The sequence below is a fragment of the Elaeis guineensis genome, chromosome 6 (genome assembly GCF_000442705.2).
Source record: "Elaeis guineensis isolate ETL-2024a chromosome 6, EG11, whole genome shotgun sequence".
Taxonomy (NCBI): Eukaryota; Viridiplantae; Streptophyta; class Magnoliopsida; order Arecales; family Arecaceae; genus Elaeis; species Elaeis guineensis.
This window is the reverse complement of record NC_025998.2, coordinates 27,249,313-27,276,657: the sequence shown is the minus strand read 5'-3', so window position 1 is coordinate 27,276,657 and position 27,345 is coordinate 27,249,313. Positions and strand designations below refer to the sequence as shown.

At 35.4% G+C, this 27,345-nt stretch overlaps 1 protein-coding gene and 1 pseudogene across 1 annotated transcript; both read right to left on the bottom strand.

Annotated features, from left to right (window-relative positions):
• Positions 1-840: 840 nt before the first annotated feature.
• Positions 841-6,346, bottom strand: LOC140858548 (cysteine-rich receptor-like protein kinase 6). The gene is made up of 7 exons (XM_073259410.1): positions 5,390-6,346; positions 3,134-3,259; positions 2,648-2,781; positions 2,256-2,466; positions 1,690-1,927; positions 1,455-1,605; positions 841-1,384 (listed from the first exon to the last, which is right to left on the bottom strand). The coding sequence occupies exons 1-7, from the start codon at positions 6,237-6,239 to the stop codon at positions 1,034-1,036; spliced, it is 2,061 nt and encodes a 686-aa protein (XP_073115511.1). The 5' UTR covers positions 6,240-6,346; the 3' UTR covers positions 841-1,033.
• A 7,383-nt stretch (positions 6,347-13,729) lies between these two features.
• Positions 13,730-14,928, bottom strand: LOC140858550 (cysteine-rich repeat secretory protein 38-like; annotated as a pseudogene).
• Positions 14,929-27,345: the final 12,417 nt, after the last annotated feature.

Below are 27,345 nucleotides of genomic sequence, written 5' to 3'. Positions count from 1 at the left end.
AGTCTAATGATCAAAAAATAAAATAAGATTAAATGTAAATGATCATTTGAACTTTTATTGACCCATGAAAGTCTATAATTAGAAGCCCAACGAACAAAAATTAAAATCATGATAATTAAAAAATTAAAATATTTAAATAATAAAATTAAAAAATAAGATTAAAATATTTGAAATTTTTTTTTAAAAAATTAATTTTTTTTTTTTGGATTCTCTCCAATAGTTACGCCTATGAACCTATATGATCAGTTCTGCATATGCTTGCAATTCTAGCTTTTATCTATAACAATACTGCAAATGGAATTAGTTACATCTTGTTCACAGCCACAATCCTAAAACAGTATGATTTATGCATACCTGCACAATCTCATCAACACAACCTGCATGTGTCACCATCATACTTGTGCTTTAATATATGTGCATTTTCACTCAAACACATGTTCATCTGCTTTAATATATGGAGAAGAACCAGTGAGGGTGGAGAGCTTCTCATCTCTCCATCTGTGTCCGAGCACTGAGATTGGATGCCAAAAAAAAAAAAAGTTAAAGATGATGAAACCATCACATCAGGTTCACTCTTGCCGTCTTTGTTATCTCCTTCCCACAAATCTCACAGCCAAATAGGTAATCGGATGGTCGACATCTTGAAAGAAGATCAAACCTTCTTTTGCATGAAAGATTTAGCCCCAACACCAATGGTTAGAGGATTGGATTGATGTACCCAAACGAGACTGGTTCACAAAAAAAGATCCAAAAGTTAGGGTCTGCCCCAATCCACTCATTCCGAGGCCCTGGATTGCTGGAACGATGATCGGACAATAGTCCTTTGGTAAGTAAACATAGTGAAAGCAATAAAGCAGCAATAGTTTTCCTCATAAAAATGGGCAGACATGAGGCATATGCACCGGTTTTCCGGTATTTCTGAGGGTCTAAGCAAAAATACAGGTGTTACATCCATGATATAAAGTCTACAGGTTTTTTGAAGGACTAGTTATTCAAGATATTCATCAACCTTATTCTTCTTATCCTCTTTCATCTATCTTGGTTCAAGTTCTGTAATCGACACCTCGTTTGGTGACATTGGTACTGACTTGGTCGAAGATCGGTCATTTGCACCTCTAGACAAATTGAATTCATTTGAATAAACATCTGATTCCATGCTGCTCTTTCCAATGCAAAATGCCGGTCTGGAAGGAGCTTGGAGAGACACAGAGTCACTGCTAAGCATCACAACAACTTGTGACATGTTGGGTCTATCAGATGGATTTTCCTGGACACATAATAATCCAATGTGAATGCATCTTAACACTTCACTTCTTGGGCAATGGTTGCCTAAAGATGGATCCAATATCTCCAAAATTGTTCCTTCCGTCCACCGCTCCCAGATCTGCATGAAATGAATTTATTCAGTCATTTAGGATAGAACCACATTTGTATCCATACAATTGAAAACTCACATAGCTCAGGAGGTCTTGAGCAGATTCAGAGTCAGAGTAGCCACTGTTCTTTCTCCCAGACACGATCTCTAAAACGAGAACACCAAAACTGTATACGTCTGACTTGATAGAATAGTGCCCACGCATGGCATACTCTGGTGCCATGTATCCACTGTAACAAAATGAGTAGATTGTTTAAAATGCTTTATAATGAACCATGATTAGAATGCATAGATTATTCAAAATTTCTACTTACAATGTTCCAACAACTCGGCTCGTGGTGCCCTGAGTTTGGTCTCCACCAAAAAGCCTTGCCAAACCAAAGTCTGAAATCTTTGGGTTCAATTCTGCATCTAGCAAGACATTGCTGGCTTTTAAATCCCGATGTATAATTTTTAACTGAGATTCTTCATGTAGGTATAGTAGGCCTCGAGCAATCCCACCAACGATCTTGTACCTTTTCCCCCAGTCTAGTTGTTCGCGCCGTATTGGATCTATGTCATATAAACTAAAATGTCAATTAATTACATTCAAAAAAAAAACAAAAAAAAAAAAGCTTGATAGTCAATTAAGGTCACACATAATAGAATAAGTCCATTTTTGAATGTAAGATGATCAAACATTTGTTTCTTCTAAATTAACAAGAAGGGTTAAGCTAGAAATGCAAATTCTTGATCCAGTTGGAAGAGGAGAGCATATATATAAACAAACATCAAATTTCTAGATTCAGTACTAATATTAATCATAGATCTACTATATTAGGGTCACTTTATAGGTTTCTAAAGAGGGTCATTCAGATTTTCGTGGAAGATGAATTTATACCGAAGAGAATGGTATCCAGGCTTCTGTTTGGCAGATATTCATAAACGAGCAACTTCTCTTGTTCTTCCATGCAAACACCCAGAAGCCTAACAAGATTCCTATGCTGGAGCTTAGCAACTAAAACAAGCTCATTTCTCAGCTCTCCAAATCCTTGTGATGAACTAGTTGATAACCTCTTCACTGCTATTTCTCGTCCATCAGGTAGCAGTCCCTATACAGAATTACAAGATTAACAGGAAATAACTAGAACCAGAAAAAAAAAAAGAGAGAGAGATAAATAAAACTGATCAGGATAAAGAAAATAAAAATTACAAGTGAAAAATCTTTATTTTGGAGAACATTGCAATTAAGATTGGATTTAAAGAAGTTTACACAACAGGGATTCAACATACCTTGTAAACTGCACCAAAGCCACCTTCTCCAAGTTTGTTCTCTTCAGAGAAGTTAGCTGTCGCAACTCGTAGGGTAGATATATCAAGTAACAGGGACTCAACACTTGCCATCTCCTCTGCGCGAGTCCCATCCACTAAAAGAGCACAGAATTTTGAAACTACTGTCAAACATTTTCTTACTGAATCTTATGTATGGAGTCAGGATAACAAGATGAGATAATTGGACTAAAATTATATAATTTTGCTCAATGAAACCAAGTCTGCTCTAGCTTTACTAGCTCATTGATGGCCATTGAAGTCAATAATCAAGCAACGCATGACTTATTGGTTATAGTAAACTTTTCTGGTCTTACTCCTGCAGTAACTTCACCTAATATTTAATCCTTTCCAATCTCGGTAGATTTTATTGAAATTCTCCAACAAAAACTTAAAGAAAAGAGCGGGATATTTTGTGTAAAGAAAGCATTGAATTCATGGGTTACTTACAGGGCAATCTTACAACTGGCTTCCTCCTCCTCCAGAAGCAAATGCAAATGATGGAGATCAGCAAAATTGCAGCTACTAGAGGTATAGCAATCGCAAGGACCAGACCTGTGACATTTGTCTTCTTTTCTGCATCGATAAATGACCGATTTTATCTGCATTTCTATATCAAACATGATACATTGATGATATCGAAACATGGAGCTGTTGGTTAAGACATACAGCATACTAGTGCATCTCTGTTGTGTACTATAAATGTTTGCGGCACCTATGGAAATTGAGGCCAATGGATTGTGGGAAAGATTTTATTAATAATTATTCTATAAACCATATGGTTGTAATTTTGCAAACTTGCTGACTGGAGTGCCTCTGGTAAGTGAATCAGGTGTGAAGCAGAAATACAGTGTAAAGAAGGATTGCCATATAAGAAGAATCCAAGTTTTCTTTTTCTTGCCCCACGGTTAGTAATCAAAAAGTGATCCTGTGGGAGTGTTTTCTTTATTTTTTTTTGATAAAACTAAGGGAGCATTAATTTGGTGTACTCATGACAGCGTAAACTATCTTTGATCAAACCAGAATAAAGTGGTGCTAGTTGGCATTACCTTCCCTACATTAAAGAAAAGATGGCTATTTTGGCCGGTTTGTGAAAATAACACTTGTATATTACAGCATTTATTATTAATGCCTAACTGTGTTGCTTATATAAAATTGTTACCTTTTTATATTGCAGGTCAACAAGGAAAAGCTAATCTTTACTGTTAGTTTAAGTCACCCGACTTCAAACTTTATTCATGATCAACCAAGAATTTATGTATTTCTAGATTAATCCTTAATAACCAAGGAGAATTCCCTAAGGTTTAATACACATACACCTAAGATTCTTATTCTTCGGAACTTCAGTTTTTTATGGGCTCCCCCCTTCCTTGGTTCCGTACAGGGTAAAGTAATTTCCAAAACCATGAGGAATTAAGTGGTTGCTCTCTAGATTCAGACTCTGTTTTGCGCCCTTCAGTTCAGGGAGGAGACTGAGATAGCTTGTTGGCTGTGCACACATTAAAAGTAGAGCCTTTTCAATCTACCAACTCATTCTGTACACAATTTAATGCCTTCCGTTTCTGCCGTGTGGTCGCAGGAACATGAATCATGATAGGAAAAGCAGTGGGAAAAGAAATCCCTGTTCTGACAACATGCTAATATTTTAGTCCAGTGGATGGTGCCATTTCTTGGCATTTTATCATGTTATTAACCTATATGGGCCCAAAGGCTAATAATTTAGTCCAGTGGATGGGCCATTTCTGGGCATTTTATCATGTTATTAAACTATGTGGGACCAAAGGAAAAAAAGACACTTGTGAGGTTGCGGAAGACTCCGAAGACTTCAATCGTCTGATTGTTTGATATTTATGCTGTATATTTGGGCTCAGCTAATATTAGTTTACCATAGGATTTTTGAGCTAAATGCCTCAAAAGGGTATTGCTGAGAAGATCTTAGCCCTCATCTCACCTAGACTTGGTTTTATCTTACCATGAGTAATTTTTCATTGATACATTGATGACAGACTGACCGGACTGTTGAGAAAGAAGGGAGTCGCATCGTTTTCAGGTGGGCTAGTTGTCTAGATACTAGACGGAAAGGTCTCCTTTTGTGGGGCATCGGACAGGCATGCGACGACCCATTGAATGAGAAACGTTTCAGAAGATTGAATCCCAGCAAAAATTTTAAAAAGTATACATGTAATACTTTCAGAATAATTATGTGACTAAAGATTCACAAAACTGCCAAGGAATTGAAGAAGACCAAAATCGATCTAAGAAATTTCATTACAAATAATCAAACTCCGTTCTTTATTAGAAAACAAATAAGCTAACGAATCACCCATTTGATGGGGCGAAGAAAAGCCAAAAGTTCAGCTGTAACACATGCTGAATCTAAACATCTCGATAAACAACAAAATATGTCCAAATTTTATTTTACCGACAAACAGAATTCCGAATTTATAGCATTGCAAACAGAAAACAGGCAAGGACAAATTAATCATATCAATTAAATTATGCAGAAAGATGCATTTAGGACTCAAATTGATCGGACAATAAATAGATAAGAAAACCAGAAATATTAAATAGTAGATCCGGAAAGACTGATCTATTTGGAGATAAAGTCATAGTTCTGAAACCAAGAATGGAGAGTTAGTTCATAAACTGAACTCGAGGCTATATAACTTTCACAAGTGCTAGAAATAACAATCTTATCCCCCTTACCTTCTGTTCCGGGCGGAGTAATAAGTGGAGGCGCTAGGGGAGCCGGTGCCGGTGCTGCCTCTAGCGACGACTGAAGCCTTAGCGTCGGTTTCCCTTCATAGAAGGAGTATATCTCGTACCTATAATTGCAGCTCCCTCCAAGCACCCTCGCTCCCTGCTTCCCCTTAAACAGGGAGGGTAGCGGGTCAAGCATGCCGGTGAGGCACTGCTGGCACAGGCTGCTCGACAGGTCCCGAGTGCACTGCGCCAGCCCATAAATTGTCGGAAAAGGAGAGTTGGTGGAGTTCATCTCCCCGGTCGCGAACATCTCGGTCGAGTTGGAGGCAGCCCGGTCGACTATCTTGTTCATAAGCACGCCGACAAGGTTGTCGAACTGGCTGGGGTCGGTTATGTTGTTGACGTTATACATGTAGACCTTGTCCGAGTTGTCGACGGTCGAGAGGAAGCGCTCATTGGAGTAGTGGAGGAGGCAGTAGTCGTACCAGATGATGGCGCTTTTGGCGTAGGGGCAGAGATTGGGGGCGTCCTGGATGGCGGTGTCGAGGCAGGAGCGGCAGGTGGAGGCGTTGGTGTCGCCGCGGCAGAGGGCGAGGCCGTAGATTTGGTTGGGGGTCTGGCCGACGGTGAAGTTGGAGAAGCCACCGGAGCGGGAAGTGTTGGAGTCGAGGGAGGTGAGGAGGATGTTGAGGTTGGAATCGTATGTGCTGTTGGTGGTGTAGTTGCCGGTCTTGCCGCAGATTTGGTAGAGGGGGTCGGCGGAGACTGGAGGGGAGTGGTTGAGGAGGAAGAAGAAGAAGAACAGAAGGCATAGCGGGAAGAGCGGGGAAGAGGAGGGGAGGGAAGGGAACATAGTGAATTGATGCTATGGCCGTGGTGAGAACTCCCAGAGGCCGTCGTGGTGAGAACTCCCAGAGACGGAGATGATGATATGATCGGAAAACGGAGGCTGGACGTCAACCGAGGTAACTGTCAAGTCAGGTTGGAAGGACAGGTGGAACTCTTACCAGCAGTGGAACGGTCAATGCGAAATTGAGCTCTTATCTTGCATGCCTTTCGCGCGAAAGTATGATTGATCTTTTTTTCGTGGCGTAAACCGCTGGATTGAGTTTTACACGGTCTTAAAGCCACTATTGCGTGATCCAACGGTTCAGGTCACGAAAGAAGGTTTACCAATCTTTCGCGCGAAAGATATAATCTGCACCCGAGAAAGATATGCGGATTACAGCGTACAGTCGAGTAACGTGAGTTCCGGAGCTTTCCTTTCTAATTAGATATTTAGTTTTTTAAATAATATTTTTAAATATTTAATTTAAATAATTATATTTTAATTTTTTTTAAAAAAAATCATATACATGATATCTGAAAAAATGAGTTGGTAGATATTTAAGTTTTGTTGTATGCTTTTGATATCCAAAGATATGCTCTATGGAAGTGGTAGGCATGGCATGTCTAACACAAGTGAAAGGGATACGAGGGAGGAAACATGGAGGGAGTAGTTTATAGTTTATACTTCATAGGACAGCTAGAATGGCTGACTAACGATAATTTACACACCAAAAAGTTCTCTCCTCTCCTGCAGGTGATCCCTATTTTTTCTTTTTTCAACTAAAATATGGCACATACGTCTCATTTTTTTCTCCAACAATTAAAAAATTTATCTATCTTTACATTATCAACCCACACCTCCCTCCACCTCCTTCCATTTGCTATGGTTGCTTTCGAGCAAACTTCGGTGTGGACAAAGTCCATTCTATATGGATCCCTCAATTTCTTCTCATCTTCAAAGACTCCTGCTAACGGGGCAAAGAAAGAGAAGGTCCAGATCCAAAGGGTTGCTGGGAGCGGACATTGACGTCCAATAGAGACCAATTAGGATAGACAATTGGTGCCAGAAAGGGAGAAGATCCAACTTGGAATGTTTGGGATTTTTTTTTTCGAATTGGAGGGGTTCGAGAGACCCTTTTCCTTCCCTTTCCATTTTATTTTATATTATTATTATTATTATTATTATTTGATTGAAAGGTATACTGTATTCATTCATGTAAAAAACTATGCGGGTACAAAAACTCCCAAAAAGCCTGCAACACAGATACCATTCTATTTTTTTTTATAATAAGTTGTCATCCTATTTTTTTTTAATGAAACAAGTGTTTTATTTTGGGAATATAGTGGAATGTTTTCTTGATTCGCATAGAATATAAAGCAAGAGGTATCTTATAATAGTTTGTCATTTGTTTTCTTTTTCTCTAATTATTTTTATTGTAAAAAGTCATACCACATGTTTATTTTAGATAAAATCAGTATTAAACCTGTGCTTCCCTTTTTTTTTTTTTCTTTCTTTTTGATATAAGTGCTTCCTAAAATTTAAGTAACGATCTTTACATTATCATAATCATTTGACATTTTGCCTCTATCTAAATTAATAATATTTTAAACTAAATTAATTAATTATTAGTCATTAAAATAATTTTTTAATTGATGAGCAGTAAGATAAGCTATAATATCTTCCTGTTGTTGTCACCTATTATGTTTTATAATGACAGATAATAGTCTTACAAAAATTATTTTCTTTGTATCTTGGTGTATCAATTACTAATTATTTTGTTGAAAATACATATAATGACCTAACTTTAGTACCTTACTAGATTTTTTTTTTTTTACAGTTCTAATTTTAATTTTTGATATTTTAATATCATAGACTAATTATTGTAGAATTTGGAGTGATTATTGGCAAATACAAAATTACTATTATACCATTGTGCTAAATAAGTTAACTTCAAAAGTATAATTTTATAACGATGCCAAGTGGAGGTTTAACCCTCTATTTCTATGACTCATCTGGTTAAATAGCTTTTTTTTTTTTTTTTTTGAGCTTACAGTATTACCGACAACCTTTCAAACAGAGCAAAATCAATTGTATGAGACTCAATTGCATGTAAGTAGAGTTGCATGCAACTTGAGTTGCATTACATCCTCCAGTGCAAGGTTTCTTACCATCTTCAAATTACCTTCATAGATGTGGGTTAGTACTTGCATTAGAATCATAACCAAAAAAAATCCGTACAAATTGCTGGTTGCCCATTATATATATGATTGGCAGGTTCCCTTAGTTTTGTAAATTAAAACAAAGAGCAAATCCTTGTGCATACAATGGTTTTTGTGGAAAGTAATGATGTGGTGTTTCATAAAAGAAACATAGAATATGTTTAGTCTGTGACCATTAAAATCAAAATTGGAATGAGAATAAAGATAAATTTGAATAGAAATTTAAATAATCATATCTTTTGATGTATTTGGTTCATAATTAAAATTAGAATTAGAATAAAATTTAAATACTAAAAAAAGATAAAGATTAGATTTGAAAGAATTAAAATATTTTTAATTTTTTTTCAAAATTAAGATGAAAATAAAACTCTTTTCAACCATATTGGAAAGTCTACACCTCCTTTCTAACCAAACATGCCCCTAATTTAGCTGATTGCTTCCACAGGGACATCATGCGTTGCGGTCTTGTGCCATGCTCATTGACCAATCCAAGTACGCAGCCTTCGCGGAAGCTAATGAGGTCTGTTAGACCGGAGGGAAAAGGTTGTTTGGTCAACTTTGGTGGCTTTTGGGTGACTAAAAGACGCGTAGCTTCCGTCCAAATTCGTGAAATGGGATGCGTGATCTGCTTGCAAAGTAGGGCCACAAGAACCGATTTTGTGTTGGCGATATGGACAGTACGAGAGGCACCCAAGTGGACGTGGTCCAGGGTAGAGGTAACGAGCTCCAATCTAGAATAATCCAGAATTTAGTTGACTTCTAAACGTGACACTTACGAGTGGCAATGTCGTAACCTTCTTAGTTGGGAATAAAAATCATGTGGAGCGGACACTGTAGGCCAACATATGGATGGGTCTAATTTCATACCATATTTTTTTTCGCATCTCAAAGATAAAATCTCAAAATCAAATAAAGATTGTATTTCTTTTACTAACGGAGTCCATTAGTTTTATAATTAAAATAATAAAAATAAAATAAAATACATACATGAGAGAGATCCAATTCATGACTATCCATATCCCTTTTCTTTCTCATCAAATTTATTCATCCATTATCTTTCTCCCATTTCTCCAATCCGTAAGATCTTTCTCCTAAGTTTTTTTTTTTTTTTTCAAACCTCACACGTCATCTCTCTTATCTGTGAAGTCTTCCTCAAATCTCTTTCTTCTTTTGTAAATCTCTCTTTCTTTTTTTTTTTTAAGATCTTTGTATATAAAAGCTCATGAAAATAGTGTATCGTTTAATCTAGAGGTATATATTGGGATGTCAGATGAATATTTTACTAGTTGTGTATATGTACTGATAAATACTAAATTTAGTAAACTATATATCAATTTATTTATAGATATGTATTAAATCATTCTTAGATGTCTATTAAAAAAATTTATAGTATATATCAGTAAGTCATCTAGTATGTATCATTTGCTTATATGCTGTATACCAATGAGTGCTATATTCTTAAATCTGTAGATTGCTCATATACTATGTATTGGGATTTCGGATGGATATTTTACTAGGTGTGCATCAATTATTATATACTATGTGCTGATGAATACTAAGTTCGGTAAATTATGTATCAATTTAACTGTAGGTGTGTATTGAATCATTGCTATGTATATGTCAGAAAAGTTTATGATATATATTACTTGACTGTATATTTAGCATGTATTATATGATCATATATAGTATGTATCGCTAAAAAATATATACTAAAAATGAGAAAAAAATCTTAATTATGGGACTAATAATTTAATTAGTAATTTTTTTTTTAATTTTTAAATTTATTCTTTAAAGTTGGTAATAAGAGATGCCTGGCAAATCATGAAGCCCGCCCTACGTGATGGTCTATGGTGCCCGCCTCATATGATTTTTTTTCCTTAGTTGGCATCCAAGCATCTAATGTTCTCAGTTACCAAATCTTGACGAGTATTATTATACGGAATCATATAATGTAGTAATCTTATACATGCTGTCCGGGACAATGGATTGGAGTGAAGTCAGCAGTAGGCCTTAGAAGCTTTTCTACTGGTCAAAGCCTATGCATATAGATATGGCTGGCATGCTTTGGTGGCCTCATATTTAATGCTTATAAAGGCGTGGGGCATACGGTTATATGAGACTAGAAAGCCAAGCCAAAGAAAGAATAATCAAGTACCTAAGCTAGCCTGCACTAGCGGTGTATCCTTCATCAATGGGATAGACATTTACCAGGTGAAGTATAGTTCAGGTATCTAGGGAAAGCAAAGATTGTTTACTGGAGCAGGGAACTGCTTCCGCTGGAAATTTTAGAATGATTCATGGAAAATAATCACTTCTTAATGGACGTCTTCCAACCTTACAATATCTTTTGTGCACCAATCTCAATCACTTGCCGTAAAAAGGATCCCGCTCCAATGGAAAACTATTGTTTTCTCTCTGGGGTGAACTAACCTGATTAGCCTAATTGCTTTTCAACATTAATAAATACAAGGAGAATAAAATCATGAAACATTTAATGCATGTTTCTATATTCTTACCGGATTAGGCTAAAAATCCCGAAGGAATCTGATCGTTGGCCCATCTATTTTGCAATTTCTAAGAGTCTGTCCAAATCGTGCGTAAATCATACTCTTTAGACTGTAGAAAGAAAAGATTTATGAATATCTTTTCCTTCTTTCCATAGGATTTAGGTTGGATTAGATTTAGTTGATATAAGGCCATACTTAAATGTGTAGTTAATCCATGAATCCTATAAAATTTTCAATCTAATTCTATTGAAACATCCAAATAAACAGCTATGAATTATATCCAAGAGAGATGGAGAGCAGCAGCTACAGAGAATAATATACTAAAAAATATAGAAAAAAATGTTATTGGCTTTTGAGCAGGTTCAGGTAGTATGTTTTGCATCAAAAAATGATTCTTCTTTTTTCGTGATGTCAAATATTAGATTACGTAATATTCATTTTGAGATCTGTGCAAATAGATGGAAGAAAAGATTAGAATACTTTGAAATCAATATCTGATGCAATCTACTGATTGATCAGATGAGAAAAATAATAATAATAAAAAAAATCAATCATTCTATCGTGTCAGAAATGATCCGTTAAACTTTCAACCCGATGGGGCCTAGTCTTTGCCTGGGCAAACCCATTGCCCATCTCTATTTCTAAAGATAGTTGACCATTTTAATAAAGAGTTTTCTAAAGGTTTTCATAGACATCCGAATTTAGTTTCAAGATATCTCACACATTTTCATCTTTTCGTGTTGCACATTTTCATCTTGGTCCATGCAACATTCATCTTCCCTTTTGGACTACACTGGTGTACCACACAAATAAACAAAAAGAAATATGAATATAGTCCTAGCTGAACTATGACTCATAATGAGCCTCTAACATCCCCCTCATTGTAAAGTATCAGATAATGATTTGATGAAAGTAATTTCTCACCGAGTAGCTCCTTACCTGCCCGTCCTCTTTAGCGTGCGTCAACGTCAGCCCCAACTTCAATACTCCCTCTTATTATCGGCTCCATCGTCAACAAGCCAAGATTCCATCAAATATCTAATGGAAGTAATGAATATCCATGGCCTTGTTTTCTTCGTACGTCACTTTATGTGGTGCTTGCTGTTGGAACAGAACTTTCTATTTAAGAGATTAACCAAAGTAATAGATCTTTGTTATAAAAAAAATTATAAAAATCTTATAAAATAATAAAAAATAAAAAATGATCAAATCGAGAAGCATGTTGGATACTATCCTAAAACATATTCTTACCCCTTATATAGAAAAATTTAAAAAAATCATCCCAAGATACGATCAATATTCTCTATCCGTGACCACGACCGTAGAAGAGGTTGATAAAGATTTTTTTAATATCTAGAAAAAAAAAATATTGTGATAGAAAAAAAAATATTAAAAAAATTTTAAAATAAAAAAAAAAAGAAAAAACTATTGGATGGCTTACTGAATTATATCTTATAAGAATCTTTTTATAACCAACCAATATAATCATTTATGACCGTTGGGGTTTTTATTGATCCATCAAGATCTTTAATAAGAAGTCCAACGGTTAGAAAATAAAATAAGATTAAATACACATGATCGGTTGAGCTTTTATTGATCCATTAAGATCTATAATTAGAAGTCCAACGATCAGAAATTAAAATTATAGTAATTAAGAGATTAAAATATTTAAATGATAAAATTAAAAGACAAGATTAAAATGTTTGGAAGAAAATTTTAAGTTTTTTTTTTGGATTCTCTCCAATAATCCCCATAAAACTCAATTTTTTTTAAAAAATTATAAAATAAAAAAGATAAATTCTAGACTACTTATACTATGCAATGAGCAAGGTGTTTTTATAAGACCCAACCTCACTTAGTGTGAATATTTTTCATCTAAAGAAAATTGAGTGAATCAGATTTTAAACTGCATTCCATTGACCCAGACTTCAACTACCATATATACAGTACAGAATTCTCCATCGCGAATCTGTCTATTAGTGACCCTGTACATGTATCTTAATTTTTCATAAGAATTATTAGAGATAGCTTATATATTATGTCTACAGTCATGTATAAATACTCTCATATAGGTGAGTCCCTTTAGAGATATGTATAGTGTCACATCTCGAGGAATACCTCTCGGATCTCATTCAGAGATAAATTCTTTCTAATCACTATATAGAAATACTAATCATCATAGGGATGAGATGGAGCCTATTATTTGTATATCAAATAAACTATATGTGTTTCCTGACCAACTAATTAGCTTGTTATTAATATATTAAATCTCCTTCAAGGGACCTCCTATCATAGAGGTTTGGTTCCCATTGCTGGAAGGTTCTTTATACGCTAAGCTCTGTCCCCCTCGATGACTCTAGGATCTTAATTTTATTTAAATATTTTGTAAAGCATACATCTCAAAAATAACAGATAAACATATAACAATAAATATAGTATATCTTAATCCTAAATAAGAACCACTTAGTGTGAATAGCTTTTATCTGAAAAAAATAGAGTGAATCATATCTTAAACTTTGATCCAGACTTCAACTACCATAGATATAGTACAAAATTGAAGGAGATCAAAATTGATCTAAGAAATTTCATTACAAATAATCAAACTCTGTTCTTTGTTAGAAAACAAATGAGCTAGCGAATCACACATTTGATGGGGCGAAGAAAAGCCAAAAGTTCAGCTGTAACACATGCTGAATCTAAACATCTCGATAAACTACAAAATATGTCCAAATTTTATTTTACCGACAAACAGAATTCCGAATTCATAGAATTGCAAACACTAGAAAACAGGCAAGGGCAAAGTTAATCATATCAATTAAATTTATGTAGAAAGATGCATATTTAGGACTCAAATTGATAGGACAATAAATAGATAAGAAAACCAGAAATATTAAATAGTAGATCCGGAAAGGCTGATCTATTTGGAGATAAAGTCATAGTTCTGAAACCAAGAATGCAGAGGCAGTTCATAAACTGAACTCTAGGCTATTATAACTTTCACAAGTGCTAGAAGTAACAATCTTATCCCCCTCCGGGCGGAGTAATAAGTGGAGGCGCTAGGGGTCCGGTGCCGGTGCTGCCTCTGGCGACGACTGAAGCCTGAGCGTCGGTGTCCCTTCATAGAAGGAGTATATCTCGTACCTATAAGTGCAGCTCCCTCCAAGCACCCTCGCTCCCTGCTTCCCCTTAAACACGGCGGGTAACGGGTCAAGTATGCCGGTGAGGCACTGCCGGCACTTGCTCCTCGACAGGTCCCGAGTGCACTGCACCAGCCCATATATCGTCGGAAAAGGAGAGTTGGTGTAGTTCAACATCTCCCCGGTGGCGAACATCTTGGTCTAGTTGGAGGCAGCCCAGTCGACTATCCTGTTCGTGAGCACGCCGACAAGCTTGTTGAACTGGCTGGGGTCGGTTATGTTGTTCACGTTATACATCAAGATCTCGTCCGAGTTCGAGGTGTCGATGGTCGAGAGGAAGCGCAGATTGGAGTAGCGGAGGAGGCAGTCATCGTACCAGATGACGGCGCTGCTGTCGTAGGGGCAGAGATTAGGAGCGTCCTGGATGGCGGTGTCGAGGCAGGAGCGGCAGGTGGAGGCGTTGGTGTCGCCGCGGCAGAGGGCGAGGCCGGAGATTTGGTTGGGGCTCTGGCCGACGGTGAAGTTGGAGAAGCCACCGGAGCGGGAAGTGTTGGAGTCGAGGGAGGTGAGGAGGATGTTGAGGTTGGAAGCGTATGTGCTGTTGGTGGTGTATTTGCCGGTCTTGCCGCAGCTTTGGTAGAGGGGGTCGGTGGCGGTTGGAGGGGAGTGGTTGAGGACGAAGAAGAAGAACAGGAGGCATAGTGGGAAGAGCGGGGAAGAGGAGGAGAGGGAAGGGAACATAGCTAATTGATGCTATGGCCGTGGTGAGAACTCCCAGAGACGGAAATGATGATATGATCGGAAAACGGAGACCCGACGCTAACCGAGGCAACCGTGAAGTCTAAAACGACAGGTTGGAAGGACGGTGGAACAGTCAATGCGAAATTGAGCGCTTATCTTGTATACCTTTCGCGCGAAAGTATGATTGATCTTTTTTTTTCGCGGCGTAAACCGTTGGATTGAGTTTTGCACGGTCTTAAAGCCACTATTGCGTGATCCAACGGTTCAGGTCACGAAAGAAGGTTTATCAATCTTTCGCGCGGAAGATATAATCTGCACCCGAGAAAGATCTGCGGATTACAGCGTCCGGTCGAGTAACGTGAGTTCCGGAGCTTCCCTTTGTAATTAGATATTTAGTTTTTTAAATAATATTTTTAAATATTTAAATTAAATAATTATATTTTATTTTTTTTTAAAAAAATCATATACAGGGTATCTAGAAAAATGAGTTAGTAGATATTTAGGTTTTGTCGTATGTTTCTGGTATTCAAAGATATGCTCTATGGAAGTGGTAGACATGGGATGTCTAACACAAGCGAAAGGGATATGAGGGAGGAAGAATGGAGGGAGTGGTTTATAGTTTGTACTTCATAGGACAGCTAGAATGGCTGACTAACGGTAATTTACACACTAAAAAGTTCTCCCCTCGCCTGCAGGTGATCTCTATTTTTTCCTTTTTCAACTAAAATAGGGCACATACGTCCCATTTTTTTCACCAACAATTAAAAAACTTATCTATCTTTACATTATCGACCCACACCTCCCTCCACCTCCTTCCATCTGCTATAGTTGCTTCCCAGCAAACTTCGGTGTGGACAAAATACATTCTATATGGATCCTTCAATTTCTTCCCATCTTCAAAGACTCGTGCTAACGGGGCAAAGAAAGAGAAGGTCCAAATACAAAGGGTTGCTGGGAGCGGACATTGACGTCCAATAGAGACCAATTAGGATAGGCAATTGGTGCCCGATAGGGAGAAGATCCAACTTGGAATTTTTGCGAATTGGAGGGGTTCGAGATACCCTTTTCCTTCCCTTTTCATTTTATTTTGTTTTTGATAGAAGGTATACTGTATTCATTCATGTAAAAAACTATGCAAGTACAAAAACTCCCAAAAAGCTTGCAACACAGATACTATTCTATTTTTTTTATAATAGTTTGTCATTTTGCTTTTTAATGGTTAACTAGAGAAAAATCTCCATTCCCACTTCAAACTTAAAAGTAACTACCCCTTTCAGTTTTAAATAAAAACTTCTTCGCGTTAGTGAAATTATCCCGTTGAAAGGGGCTCCCCAAATATAGTGAAATTATCCTGTTGCTTTTTATAGGTGTTTAAACAAATATAAACTCTCATTCTCTCTTATTCTGTTTACCGTAACTTCCACCGCATGCTCCCTCAACTTCCAACGTGACCGCATGCCCTCCCTTCTGCTGCTCGTCTCCGACCTCTGATCTCCTTAAGTTGGTGCTCCATCTTTCCTGCTTGCAGTCTAACATGATCCCCTTACGTTATTGATCTCCCCACCAGTGGCCGCCTCCCTCTATTTTGTTGATCCCCCCGCCGATTGCTGTCTCCTCCCATCACATCGAAGGAGCATACTCTTCGCCTTCCCATTGGTGCTTCTACCTCCCTCCATTACGTCAGAGCAATGTCTATGCCCAGAGGCCGATATAAGAAATCCCAATTAGTAAGCTTTTTTTACTCCTAATTGAAATCCTGTATGCTTTCTTTCTCGAGACTGAAGTACTTGGCCTTCCGTTGGCAATGTAATATTTATTTTTTAGTTTTATAATTTGTAGCCCTCTTCCTTTCCTATCTCACACAACCTGGGAACACATGCCATGATGCTTTACCTCTCATTCCTTTTCATAAGGCCTACCATCACAGATACATACTCATATATTTTACTATGATAAATGGGTTATTGTCGTTTCGCTGTCCTCAAGAATCTTCTATAGCAAGCACCATCCAACACATTTACTCACTATACAGCTGTTTCAAGGAATTATGGGTCATTTCCTTATGGATTCTGTGTTTGACTACTTATCATTCGTCGTTCTATATGATGCTTCAATGGATCGGGTTGTGCAATATGCAGGTGTGTCTGGTGCTGTTTAAACAGGTTTATGTTTTACTGTATGCTACTACAACAAAAATCCTCCCTTCTACCATATTGATTCACCTTGCTGCTTTGTTGTTTAGCTTATCATGGTTTTTGATGGTTCTACTACTTTTGGCAAAGGATCATAACTACATAATTCTCAATCCCGATATTTACTTTTGTTCTGTTTTGTACCTTGTTGTTTCATAATTTTTTTGTTCTGTAGGATATCCTCTGTATTGGCAATCTTTTTTTCTGTGAAGTTCTGTAAACATTTCTCTCTTTAAAACAAACTTTAGCTACTTCTTACCAAAAAAAAAATAGCCTCTCTTATTTGTTTTGCTATGTCTCTTGCTATTTATTTTGGATCAATTAGTCTCTCCCTAGAGCAAGTGTCTATATTAGTCCATCTGATTGTTTTATCATGCCTAGATTTTTTTCGAATTTCAAAATTGAGCCTTTTCCTTACCTCTTCCAAAAAGTCTCGCATATTATTTTCTTTTCTATTTTTTAGGTGAGCTTACCTAAGACTCTTAGGTATCATCACTTCTTTCAGAATATGGTTTAAGAATTACAATCTTTGTATGTGAAGAAGATCTATCCATTTTATTATCAAAATTAGCAAGAGGTATATGAGCAAGATTAGTTTTTGCACTCTTCCTTAAAGCAATATCCTTTCTTAAGGAAGCTTGGCTCCGTTTAGTCATAACTCCTTCATTTGTTGGTCAAATTTTTGTTGTTCATGATTGAATGAGAAATAATTCAAATTGCATGCTTAATGATGCTTAATTGATATAAGTTTGTACTGCATTGTGCATTAATCATACACTGTTATGCATATTTAGTACTTCTATACGGTTTTAGTGCTTAGGATCCTTAAATAAGAAAAGAGGGTTATCTTTTGTAGTAGATGTTTTCTTGTACATTACGTGTAATGCCAAGACCTTCACTAGATATTTCTATGGTATGCTAGAAGTATAGGTTTTGATGCATTATTTGGTTTTTTGTTGGAGGCTATGATAATTTCTTTAAAACTTAGAATCTATCCCAATTTACTAAAGATGATGGAAAGCATGAATCTCTTAATAATTGGCTCTGTAATGTTAAGTTATCAACTATAAGTAAACTATGATATCTTAGACTTTAATATATGATAAATTTTATGGTAATTAATCCTTATTTTGCTTGTCGATATGTTATTTGGAAACTATCTAGATTTACACCATGGATTTTCAAATGAAATAATTCAAAGTTAGGCTCACTTGATGCACACACTTCCTACTAGGATTGTGGTAATGAAATAAAATTTTAATCTTTTATTCTATTTTTTATGTGAGTTTTAATCACTGCCATTTGGTTATCCTCTTCTCCAAATTTAAACCCATATTCCTGAGGAAAGGGAGCTTGAGGAGGTCATCAGACATTCGACGGTATTATCAGAAGAAATCATCAAACATTGGATTGATCGAACGTAGACATGAGTACAGCGATAAGTATATTTGTGTTTGGGATGATTTGAATGTCCCAATCATCACTTATTTTTTATTTCTGAGGGATTTGGCGTAGAGTTTATCCTAGGCTGGTGCTTTCGACGTGAGATGTCCATACAGAAAGGGGGCATGTGTAGTTAAACTATCTCAGACCACCAGGAATTTCAATAGAAGATTCTATTTATACATTAGAAAAGGAGTATAAAGATAAAGTGTTATGCCTTTACATATTAGCTTAAATAGCAATTGGCATATTAACAATTTTGTTTGTTTATTTCAAGGCAATAAATATGATTATTTTGCTTTGTGTGATAAAATCAACTGCCAACTGATGGATCTAAAATACCAAATCAGTAAAGTCAAGTGGAAACTGAATAAACTTGAAAAGCAGATTAAGTGGTTAAGTCGATGGGTTGTTATAGTGTCAGTAATTTTCATTGTTAAAATGCTTATATAGTAAAAAGTCTCGGTAATGTAGTCTTATGTTAGCACTATAGTGTTGGTTTTGATGTAGAGAATATTTATTATATTTTAATATCATGTTCATGTAATCAGATAGTTTGAAAGTTTTTATTGTTCATATATTGTAAACTTACTTATTGGGTGCTCCCTAAGAAAGCTTGAATATCTTTCCCTAATCAGAATAATCTGTCAGATGCTGCCCCTCTACTTCTGCCTCCAACAACTACGCTATTATAAAATAGTACTGCACTATTATAAAATAAGAAAAACTAGAAAAAAATCTCTGTTTAAGTTTAAAGTTAAAAAGAACTCCCCGTTTCAGTTTTAAGTAAAAGCTACCCCCCGTTAGAAACATAAGTTAAAAGGGCCTACCCATAGGAACAAAATTATTTTTATACCATTACTATTGGTAACTATAGCATACCTTAGTTCCCTCCCTCCCTCCATCTATGCCTTGCTACTAGCCTATCAAAATTATGGCCAATATCTATGAAAATTAAGACGTGTTGCTCAAATACTATCAAGCATGGCATGAAAAGGAAACGACTATGAGTGAGATTCGTGGTCTCGATCATCTATCGTATGATAAGCTTGAGCCTTATTGTAGAGCCCTTAAATTAGTGAACATAGGCATCATTATAGACTATAAGATTTTTGATGATACAAGAAGATTCCATCGTATTTTTATCAGTCTTGGAGTGTGCATCACGGGATTTCATGCTAGATGTAGGCCTATGCTGTGCATGCACGAAGAGAATCTCTTAGGAGCTTGAAGCTTTATTATACTGCAATGAAGGCATTTGATACTGTGTTGTTGCCTTATTATATTGCAATGAAGGCATTTGATACTGTGTTGTTGCCTTATTTTATTATAATGAAGGCATTTGATAATGTCTTAGTGAATTATTTATCATTTTGTGTTAAGATCTCTAGTTATTATTTTATTTGCCTTATTTGTCTAATGTGGTCGATATTTTCTTTCAGTACTTCATTATCCTACAACCATGATGAGTGTAATAAATGAAAGAGGGACAGGACGCCAAAAGTGTACAAGGCAATAAGAGCGCTAGGATCACCTTTTGAATGCAGCGGTTGCACTATGTATCAATAATCATTTCATGATGTTGTTGTACCACTAATAATACTTTATTATAGAAGAATATGCACCAAGAGTATGCTATGCTTCGTACAATATTGCATAATACTTTAATATAATAAAGAAATATTTTACTTTGGTAAAATAATACCTCACAGTGATAAAATATACTGCACTACTCTATGATAAAGTAACTTCTCACTTGAGTTTAAAATTGCTATGCTTGGAGCAAGTATGCTGATTTGAAAAGATCATTAAGTGAGATAGAGCGTGCTTGAGTAATATTTGAATTTGTGATTGCTCAATTTGCATTGGACATGCAAGAGTTGTTGTGGAACGCTTATATTGACTTCGAGATATCAGGGAGTGAATATGAGAGAACAAAGCAACTCTATGAGAGGTTACTTGATCGAATAAAGTACTTGAAGATATGGATTTGTTATGTCAAGTTTGAGACTTCAGCTGGTATGAAAGATGAAGAGGTGGGTAGGAAGGCTTCGGATATAGTATTCTTATATGAAAGTATGGTATGCTCCGTACAATACCGTATAGTATAAAATAATATTTTAATATAATCAAGCAATACTTTATAATGATAAAATAATATTGCACTATGATAAAATAATACTACGATGCACTAACTCCCCACTTGAATTTAAAAATATTATGCTTGGAGCAAGTATGCTGAATTGAAAAGATCAATAAGTGAGATAGAGTGTGCTCGAGCAAGTATGCTGATTAGGAAAAGACTTTCAAGCTTTCTTAAGGAGCACCCAATAAGTAAGTTCACAATATATGAACTATAAAGTTGTTTTCCACTATGCGGTAGGTTTATGATCAAGTATTCCATATCCACTATGCAGTATGGTTTATGATCAAAGAAGTATTCTTTATCCACTATACAATATGGTTTTATGATCAAGGAAGTATTCTTTATCCACTATGTAGTGTTACCTTATAATAGCATAGCATTGAGTTGGGATTATCTAAGAGTGTTAATGGTGTATCTCATTTTATACTTGAAGAGCATTATCAATTATTTTTGTATTCATTAAATAATATTTATGGATATTGGAGAAACATATGGATATTGTACATGATTAAAATTATGGTAACATTGAAGTGTGCCATGGAGTCATACATCATTCTGCAACATCTAAAGGTATTAGCAAAATTTAATGGTTGAGTCGAAACATCACGTATAGTAACCTTAAAATATGTCATAATATCTAACAACGTCTTAAATGTTCACCATGACTTTTGTGTGCGAATCGGATGGTACTTGGCATAAATGAACATAGAACGATATAGTATTTTTATACAAAAGTATGGTATACTCTCATTGCAATACTATTTTATAATAGTGAAGTATTTTTTTTGTAATAGTGAAGTATTACTCTTTATTAGTGTAGGTTACTTTATAATAATGTAGTCTTATTTTATAATAGTGTAATATTATTTTATAATAGTGTAGTTGCTGGAGGCAGAGGTAGAGGAGCAGCATCTAACAAATTATTCTGATTAAGAAAAGACGTTCAAGCTTTCTTAAGGAGCACCCAATAAGTAAGTTTATAATATATGAACAATAAAAACTTTCAAACTATCTGATTACATGAACATGACATTAAAATACAACAAATATTCTCTATGTCAAAACCAACACTATAGTGCTAACATAATATTAGATATATGTCCTAGAAGCTAATATGGCTGACACATTATAATAAAGCTAGGACACAATTTTATACTTAATATATTGATTTGATCAATAAAAGAATAAGTTTATTTTTCATTCAAATGTGATGTATCTTTGAATCATCTATAGAATTAATATTTTGATACATATTCTCAAAGTATTGAGAATTAGAGACATGTATTTAATTCTTAAATACTCTCGATCATAGTATCATTATCAAGATGATTATCGATCTGGATAGATCGGTGCATAAATTACTTCTTTCGAGATAGATGAGTCTCTGATCTATAGTGTAGAGACACTGAGTGATGAGTACGAGTAGTTGTTAGAGAATAACTAGTACTGAGTGTGACCATATGAGAAATTACTTAGATTTCTATTCGATCATCAGTGATTGTTTCGATACTGTAGTTGTGTGAATGATCTTTTGACCTACGATGGTATGACTGCTCGCAGTGAGGCTGCTAGAATTTGATTGACACATAAACATGGTCTCAACGAGCCCTTGTAGTAGATGTTGGCGATAGTTAGTCCACTGTAGAAGTAGGATACACATCAAGATGAAATCTATCAACCTTGATAGAGAAGAGTAATCATATGAGATTTGAGAGGCTAAGTCTGAGAGTCTATGACCACAGTAGTGTGATTGATGAAAAAAAATTTTCATAAAGATCACAATTAGACTTAATCTGATCGAATCTATCATATGACTGATGATGACATTTGATGATTTATCCTTGGCCTACGATCTAGTTAGAACTCACGATAGAGAGACTGAATCACATGTGAACTACACCTTGAAGTTCTTTTTCGATTCTACTGAGTTGCTACTATATACTGATAGGTGTCACTGGTGGATAGTGAGAGCTCATTAGGGTTACTCAAGATCGACAATCCTTGATGAGTTAGAGTGAAATTATTCCGATCTATTGAAAAGAATTTCAATAGTACTATGATAAAGATCATTGTATATCTCACTACCAGATAGAATTAAACCTATGGAGTCATACAATAAGGAGATTAGATCTAGAATAAGCAGTTGGACTTATGAAGTCTCAATTGAATTTAGAAAAATCCTATTGGATTCAGGATAACCTTGCTAGCACATGGTTAGACCTAATTTTTTCTTTATATTTGAATTTTTTATTTGATAAGATTAGTTTAAATTTAATTACTTGCTAATAATATAAATGAATTAAATTTATTGGGCTCTAATTGTTGGGTGCCTAGGATTTTGGATCAAATGAATTAAGGATTTAAGTCCTTAATTAATTTTCTTGATAGTTTTGATTAGGTGCCACTTGATTTGATCAAGTTGGATGTACCCACCTATTAGAGGGCATGTGCAACTAGTATGGGACGTCCCATGGGTGCTATGTGGCATGTGTATTTGTGGGTGCAAAGGCTCTAATAGTTGATGTTGAAAATTATGTCCCAAAGCCAATCGTCAATCTATTGATGGTTGAGCTTATTAATGTAATTGTATATGAATTAATTAATAAAATATTTATTTGATAATTTTTTATCATAAGCTTGTACATCTTCTATATCAAATTTTTGTATTATAATGAAAGTCCTTAGGACTATTTTAAATCAATAAAGAAAGATTTATCGTTTAGTCCTTAAATAAGTTTGCAACCAAATAATATGCTACTACTAGGATGATAGACATATTAAGTGTAGGTCATTATGTGTCATATAAGTTGGTTGTTCTCTTAATCAAGGAGCATAGAGATGTTGGTATAGCATATAGGTAAAATGTAGGAGTATATTTCACTGAACGTGACCAACTTCGAAGCACTCTATTGTCAAGAGTCACTCCGAAGGGATATGGGTATAAGTGTCTCTCCGACCTGAGATCACCACGATGACTTGCAAGCAACTCACTGTACTTTAATGCCAGACTATCTGAATTTTTAATTTAGGATCGGAGGTTTTTGGGTACAGTCAAGTACTTGTGAAGTCGGTGCGTGAATCAAGATGGAATTAAGCACTCCGAAGGATTGGAGAGAATACTTTGCGTTTCAATTTAGTAAGACCTTGGCCAGGGCAATCTTTATGAGGAGTCACAGGATTTAGTAGATTGAGACACATAATGAATGTACTATTAAGAGTTGATAGTTTAAACTCTAAGTCATCCTAGCATTAAGGATCAAAGGGATGAATTATATGGTAACTATATCAAAGTAGGTTCTTGAGTATTGCTTTGCATACATTCGGTCTATCCGGATATCGGGTACCATTGCTCGATGGTTACTCCGATTGGTACAGATATCTGTTTCTGTGCTACCAGTTTAGATTCAAATCTACATGATCACACATATTAGAAGTTTCTCTCCGATCACATGGCTAATCTCAAAAGTCCCAGTGGATGGGGACTCTGCTGAAGAGTCCCACTAGACGGAGACTCTGATGAAGAGTCCCATTGGACTTGAATTCTATCATTAATGAAGGATTAATTAATGATTAGATCACTAATTAGCTCAATTTGATTGAGTATTAAAGTCTGAATCAAGTCCGATTGAATTAGATTCAATCAGATCAGGTTTGATTATGTTATGAGATGACCTAATCGGTAAGAAAAAAATGACTCAAATTTAATTAAGATTATAGGACTCTAATTAGATTAGATTCATCATATTTTATTTGAATCTAATTGGATTGAATTTGAAAGAAATCCAATAAATCCTAGAGTCTCAGATGAATGAGACTCTCTCCCTTGCACCACCCAAAAGGTCTCATGTCTTTTCTCACACCTTTTCTCACTGCATAAAATCAATTTATGCATGAGAAAATCAGAAGATAATCCTGTAGAGGCCGAACGCTCCATAGAGGCCGTAGACTTCGTGTGGACCATTCGTAGAGGCCGGATGCTTTTGCGGCTGTGAGAAATTAGAGAAAACTTTCAGATCTATATACTTGATCATGAAGTTCGACTATCCATGCTCAAGTATTGGGTTTGAAATCCTAGAAGTGGTAGATTAGATCTATTACTAAATATTATTTTTTATTCATACACTTGTCATTTTAGATTCAGATTTTTATGCATATAAATTCATATTATAGATCTATTTATAAAAATTTTAAGATCAGATCTTATGCATATATTTGTAGATTAAATAGTTTAATCTAATATTCTTTCGCTAAAAATTTTTGAAATGCATGCATGAAACCCCTGCGTTATCTTACAGTCGTATCAAAGCTAGGTTCGATATGATATGATATTATATGTATTTAGATCTATAATTTAATTTAGATTATATTTGATATATCATATTTAGATTTAAAATTATTATAGATCTGATCGCACAAACTGATATAAGATTATCCTGCTATAAGGTTTACCCCTTACAGTGCAAAGATTGTCCTAATTTGTGCTGTTCTTTATATAATCTGAATTTAATTATTTAGATTAGATCTAAATAATTAATTTAGTATCTGAGTAGTATAGTAATCTGATTGGATAGATCCTCATAGCCATTCGATCGTAGGAGAAATCAGGGTTTCTTAACTCTATTTACCCATTTGATGGGATCTCCTATGACGTGTAGGGGTGCTATGTGATCTTTTCATAATGATGAATAATGAAAAAAATTTTAAAATTTTATTTTAGATCTGAAATAATATATATTAGATCTAAAATTACTATTTTGATCATTAGATGATTGATTGTAAAAATATTTTATAAAATTAAAAATTATTTTCAAACATCGAATCCGAACTCATGTCAGCCCAAAACTTAATTGAGAATTAAGTGATCAAGATTTGAGAATCAAAGATCTAAGACATTAATTTTATAATTTATGGGTTAATGGGTTAGCTCGAGTCAAGTCCATTTAACTGAGTTAGACCTAGGGTTAGAAATCATTGATAATGGACCATGTTAGTAATTGATCAAATCTAATTAAAAGTTAATTCTGATTGGATTAATTTTTTCTCTTGATCAATTTCAATAGTTATAGTTGGTCAAGTCTATGTCTTTGATTAGATCAATATGGACTTTGATCGTAGCTCCGTGATCGAACCCAAATCTATAAGTTGATCAAATTGAAAATGACTAACCAGTTGGTGTCTAAGTTAAGTATGGTAGCTATGATCGGTGGTCATTAATTAGGAGCTATTCACATAGATTGAATCTATATCGAGTTAATGACATATCCCTCCTACTGATCTCACTTATCTAGCCAATATGGTGAATCATATTTTGATTAGATCACTTAATGATTGGGGTTGATCCATGCTAACTAGAAAATTAGTGTGATCGATTTAGATGCCCCTAGTTCAACTTATCTTGAGTCCTCTTTATGACTTGATGAAGTAAGTGGAAGGATTCATGACTGGTTCGCTGGACCAGCTTATGTCTGATTTTCTTTAATTTGACTTGGTAAAGTCAGTAGGAGGATTAAGATTAACTGGTCAAGTCTCTTCTCATCTCTCAATTGAACTAATTAAATCTTCTAAAATTATTAGGTCCCTAAAATAAAATAGTTAAGGTGATAACTAGATAATAGCTTCCTATTAAGTTGGATGATAATGAGTCCAACAGTTTAGATGATCATTAGAGGTGCCACACACCTGATGCTCATCTGGTTGTCGGAATTATCATTCATAATATATTGATTTAGTTGTGTCTTTTTGATGATGATCAGGTTGTTGCTCCTAGATTGATTTTGATGATTACAAAGCAGATTGAAGGGATACAAATATTTTTATTTGAAAAAGTCTTTATGCTCTTCAGGAGCAAAATCGTAATTTTACTAAAACCTTGATTTGATAGTATCATTTGGTAGAACTAATGATTTGTAATCTATTGGTAAAAATTTTATTATTTTTGGACTTATATTTTTGAAGTTATGAATATTTGAAGTGCATGAGTCGACTCATGAGTCAACTCATGGCACAATGAGCTGATTGGCACGCTAAAATTTCCCTTGGCACGCTGGTTTTCTGGCTTGGCACGACCTGTGAGTCGACTCATGAGTCGACCCACAAGGCATGAGTCGACTCATGAGTCGACTTCTGCATGTTTGGGCCAAGAAAATCCAGAAACCAACATCTCTGGTTTTTGCAACAGAGGTCGACTCATGAGTCGACCCCTGAAGCATGAGTTGACTCATGAGTCGACCCTTGCGACGAAAATTATCCGAAACGGCTAGTTTTTTGCCCGTTTTAATTACCTTTTATGCTTCCTTAAAATGCTCTAACGGCTCTTTTTCTGCCTAAAATATTTTCCCTTGTTTCTTAAAGCTATAAAAGGTTTCAAAAGGTGAAAGAAAAAAGAGATCAACGATATACACGAGAGAAAAAGAAAGGGGATCCACAATCTAAACGAGAGAGACAAGGAATCTACAATATACACGAGAGATTGTGAAAGAGAAAAGCAAGAGCGTTCAAAAGGGCATTCAAGAGCATTCAAAGAGAGGGTTTTTCAAGCCAATTTTTCAACCTTGATCAAGAGCTCTTTCAAAGCCTTCAAGAAGTCTTCAATCAAAGTTCACTTTCTCCTCAAGCGTTCATTCAACTCTTCATCCACCTTGAGGAAATCCAAAAAGGAGATTCTTCATTTGAGTAAATTATTTTTATTGTTATATTCACTCATTTAAGGAGCTATTCCTGTACTTATTTGTGCTCTAAACTGTCT

What these genes read in the sequence shown, in the direction of transcription:
- LOC140858548 (XM_073259410.1), bottom strand. Translation starts at nt 6,239, where the DNA reads ATGTTCCCTTCCCTCCCCTCCTCTTCCCCGCTCTTCCCGCTATGCCTT. An exon ending in GCTTTGGTGCAGTTTACAAG is followed by an intron (nt 2,467 to 2,647) that starts GTATGTTGAATC and finishes AATTCTGTATAG; the next exon opens with GGACTGCTACCTGATGGACG. An exon ending in CTCAAGACCTCCTGAGCTAT is followed by an intron (nt 1,385 to 1,454) that starts GTGAGTTTTCAA and finishes CATTTCATGCAG; the next exon opens with ATCTGGGAGCGGTGGACGGA.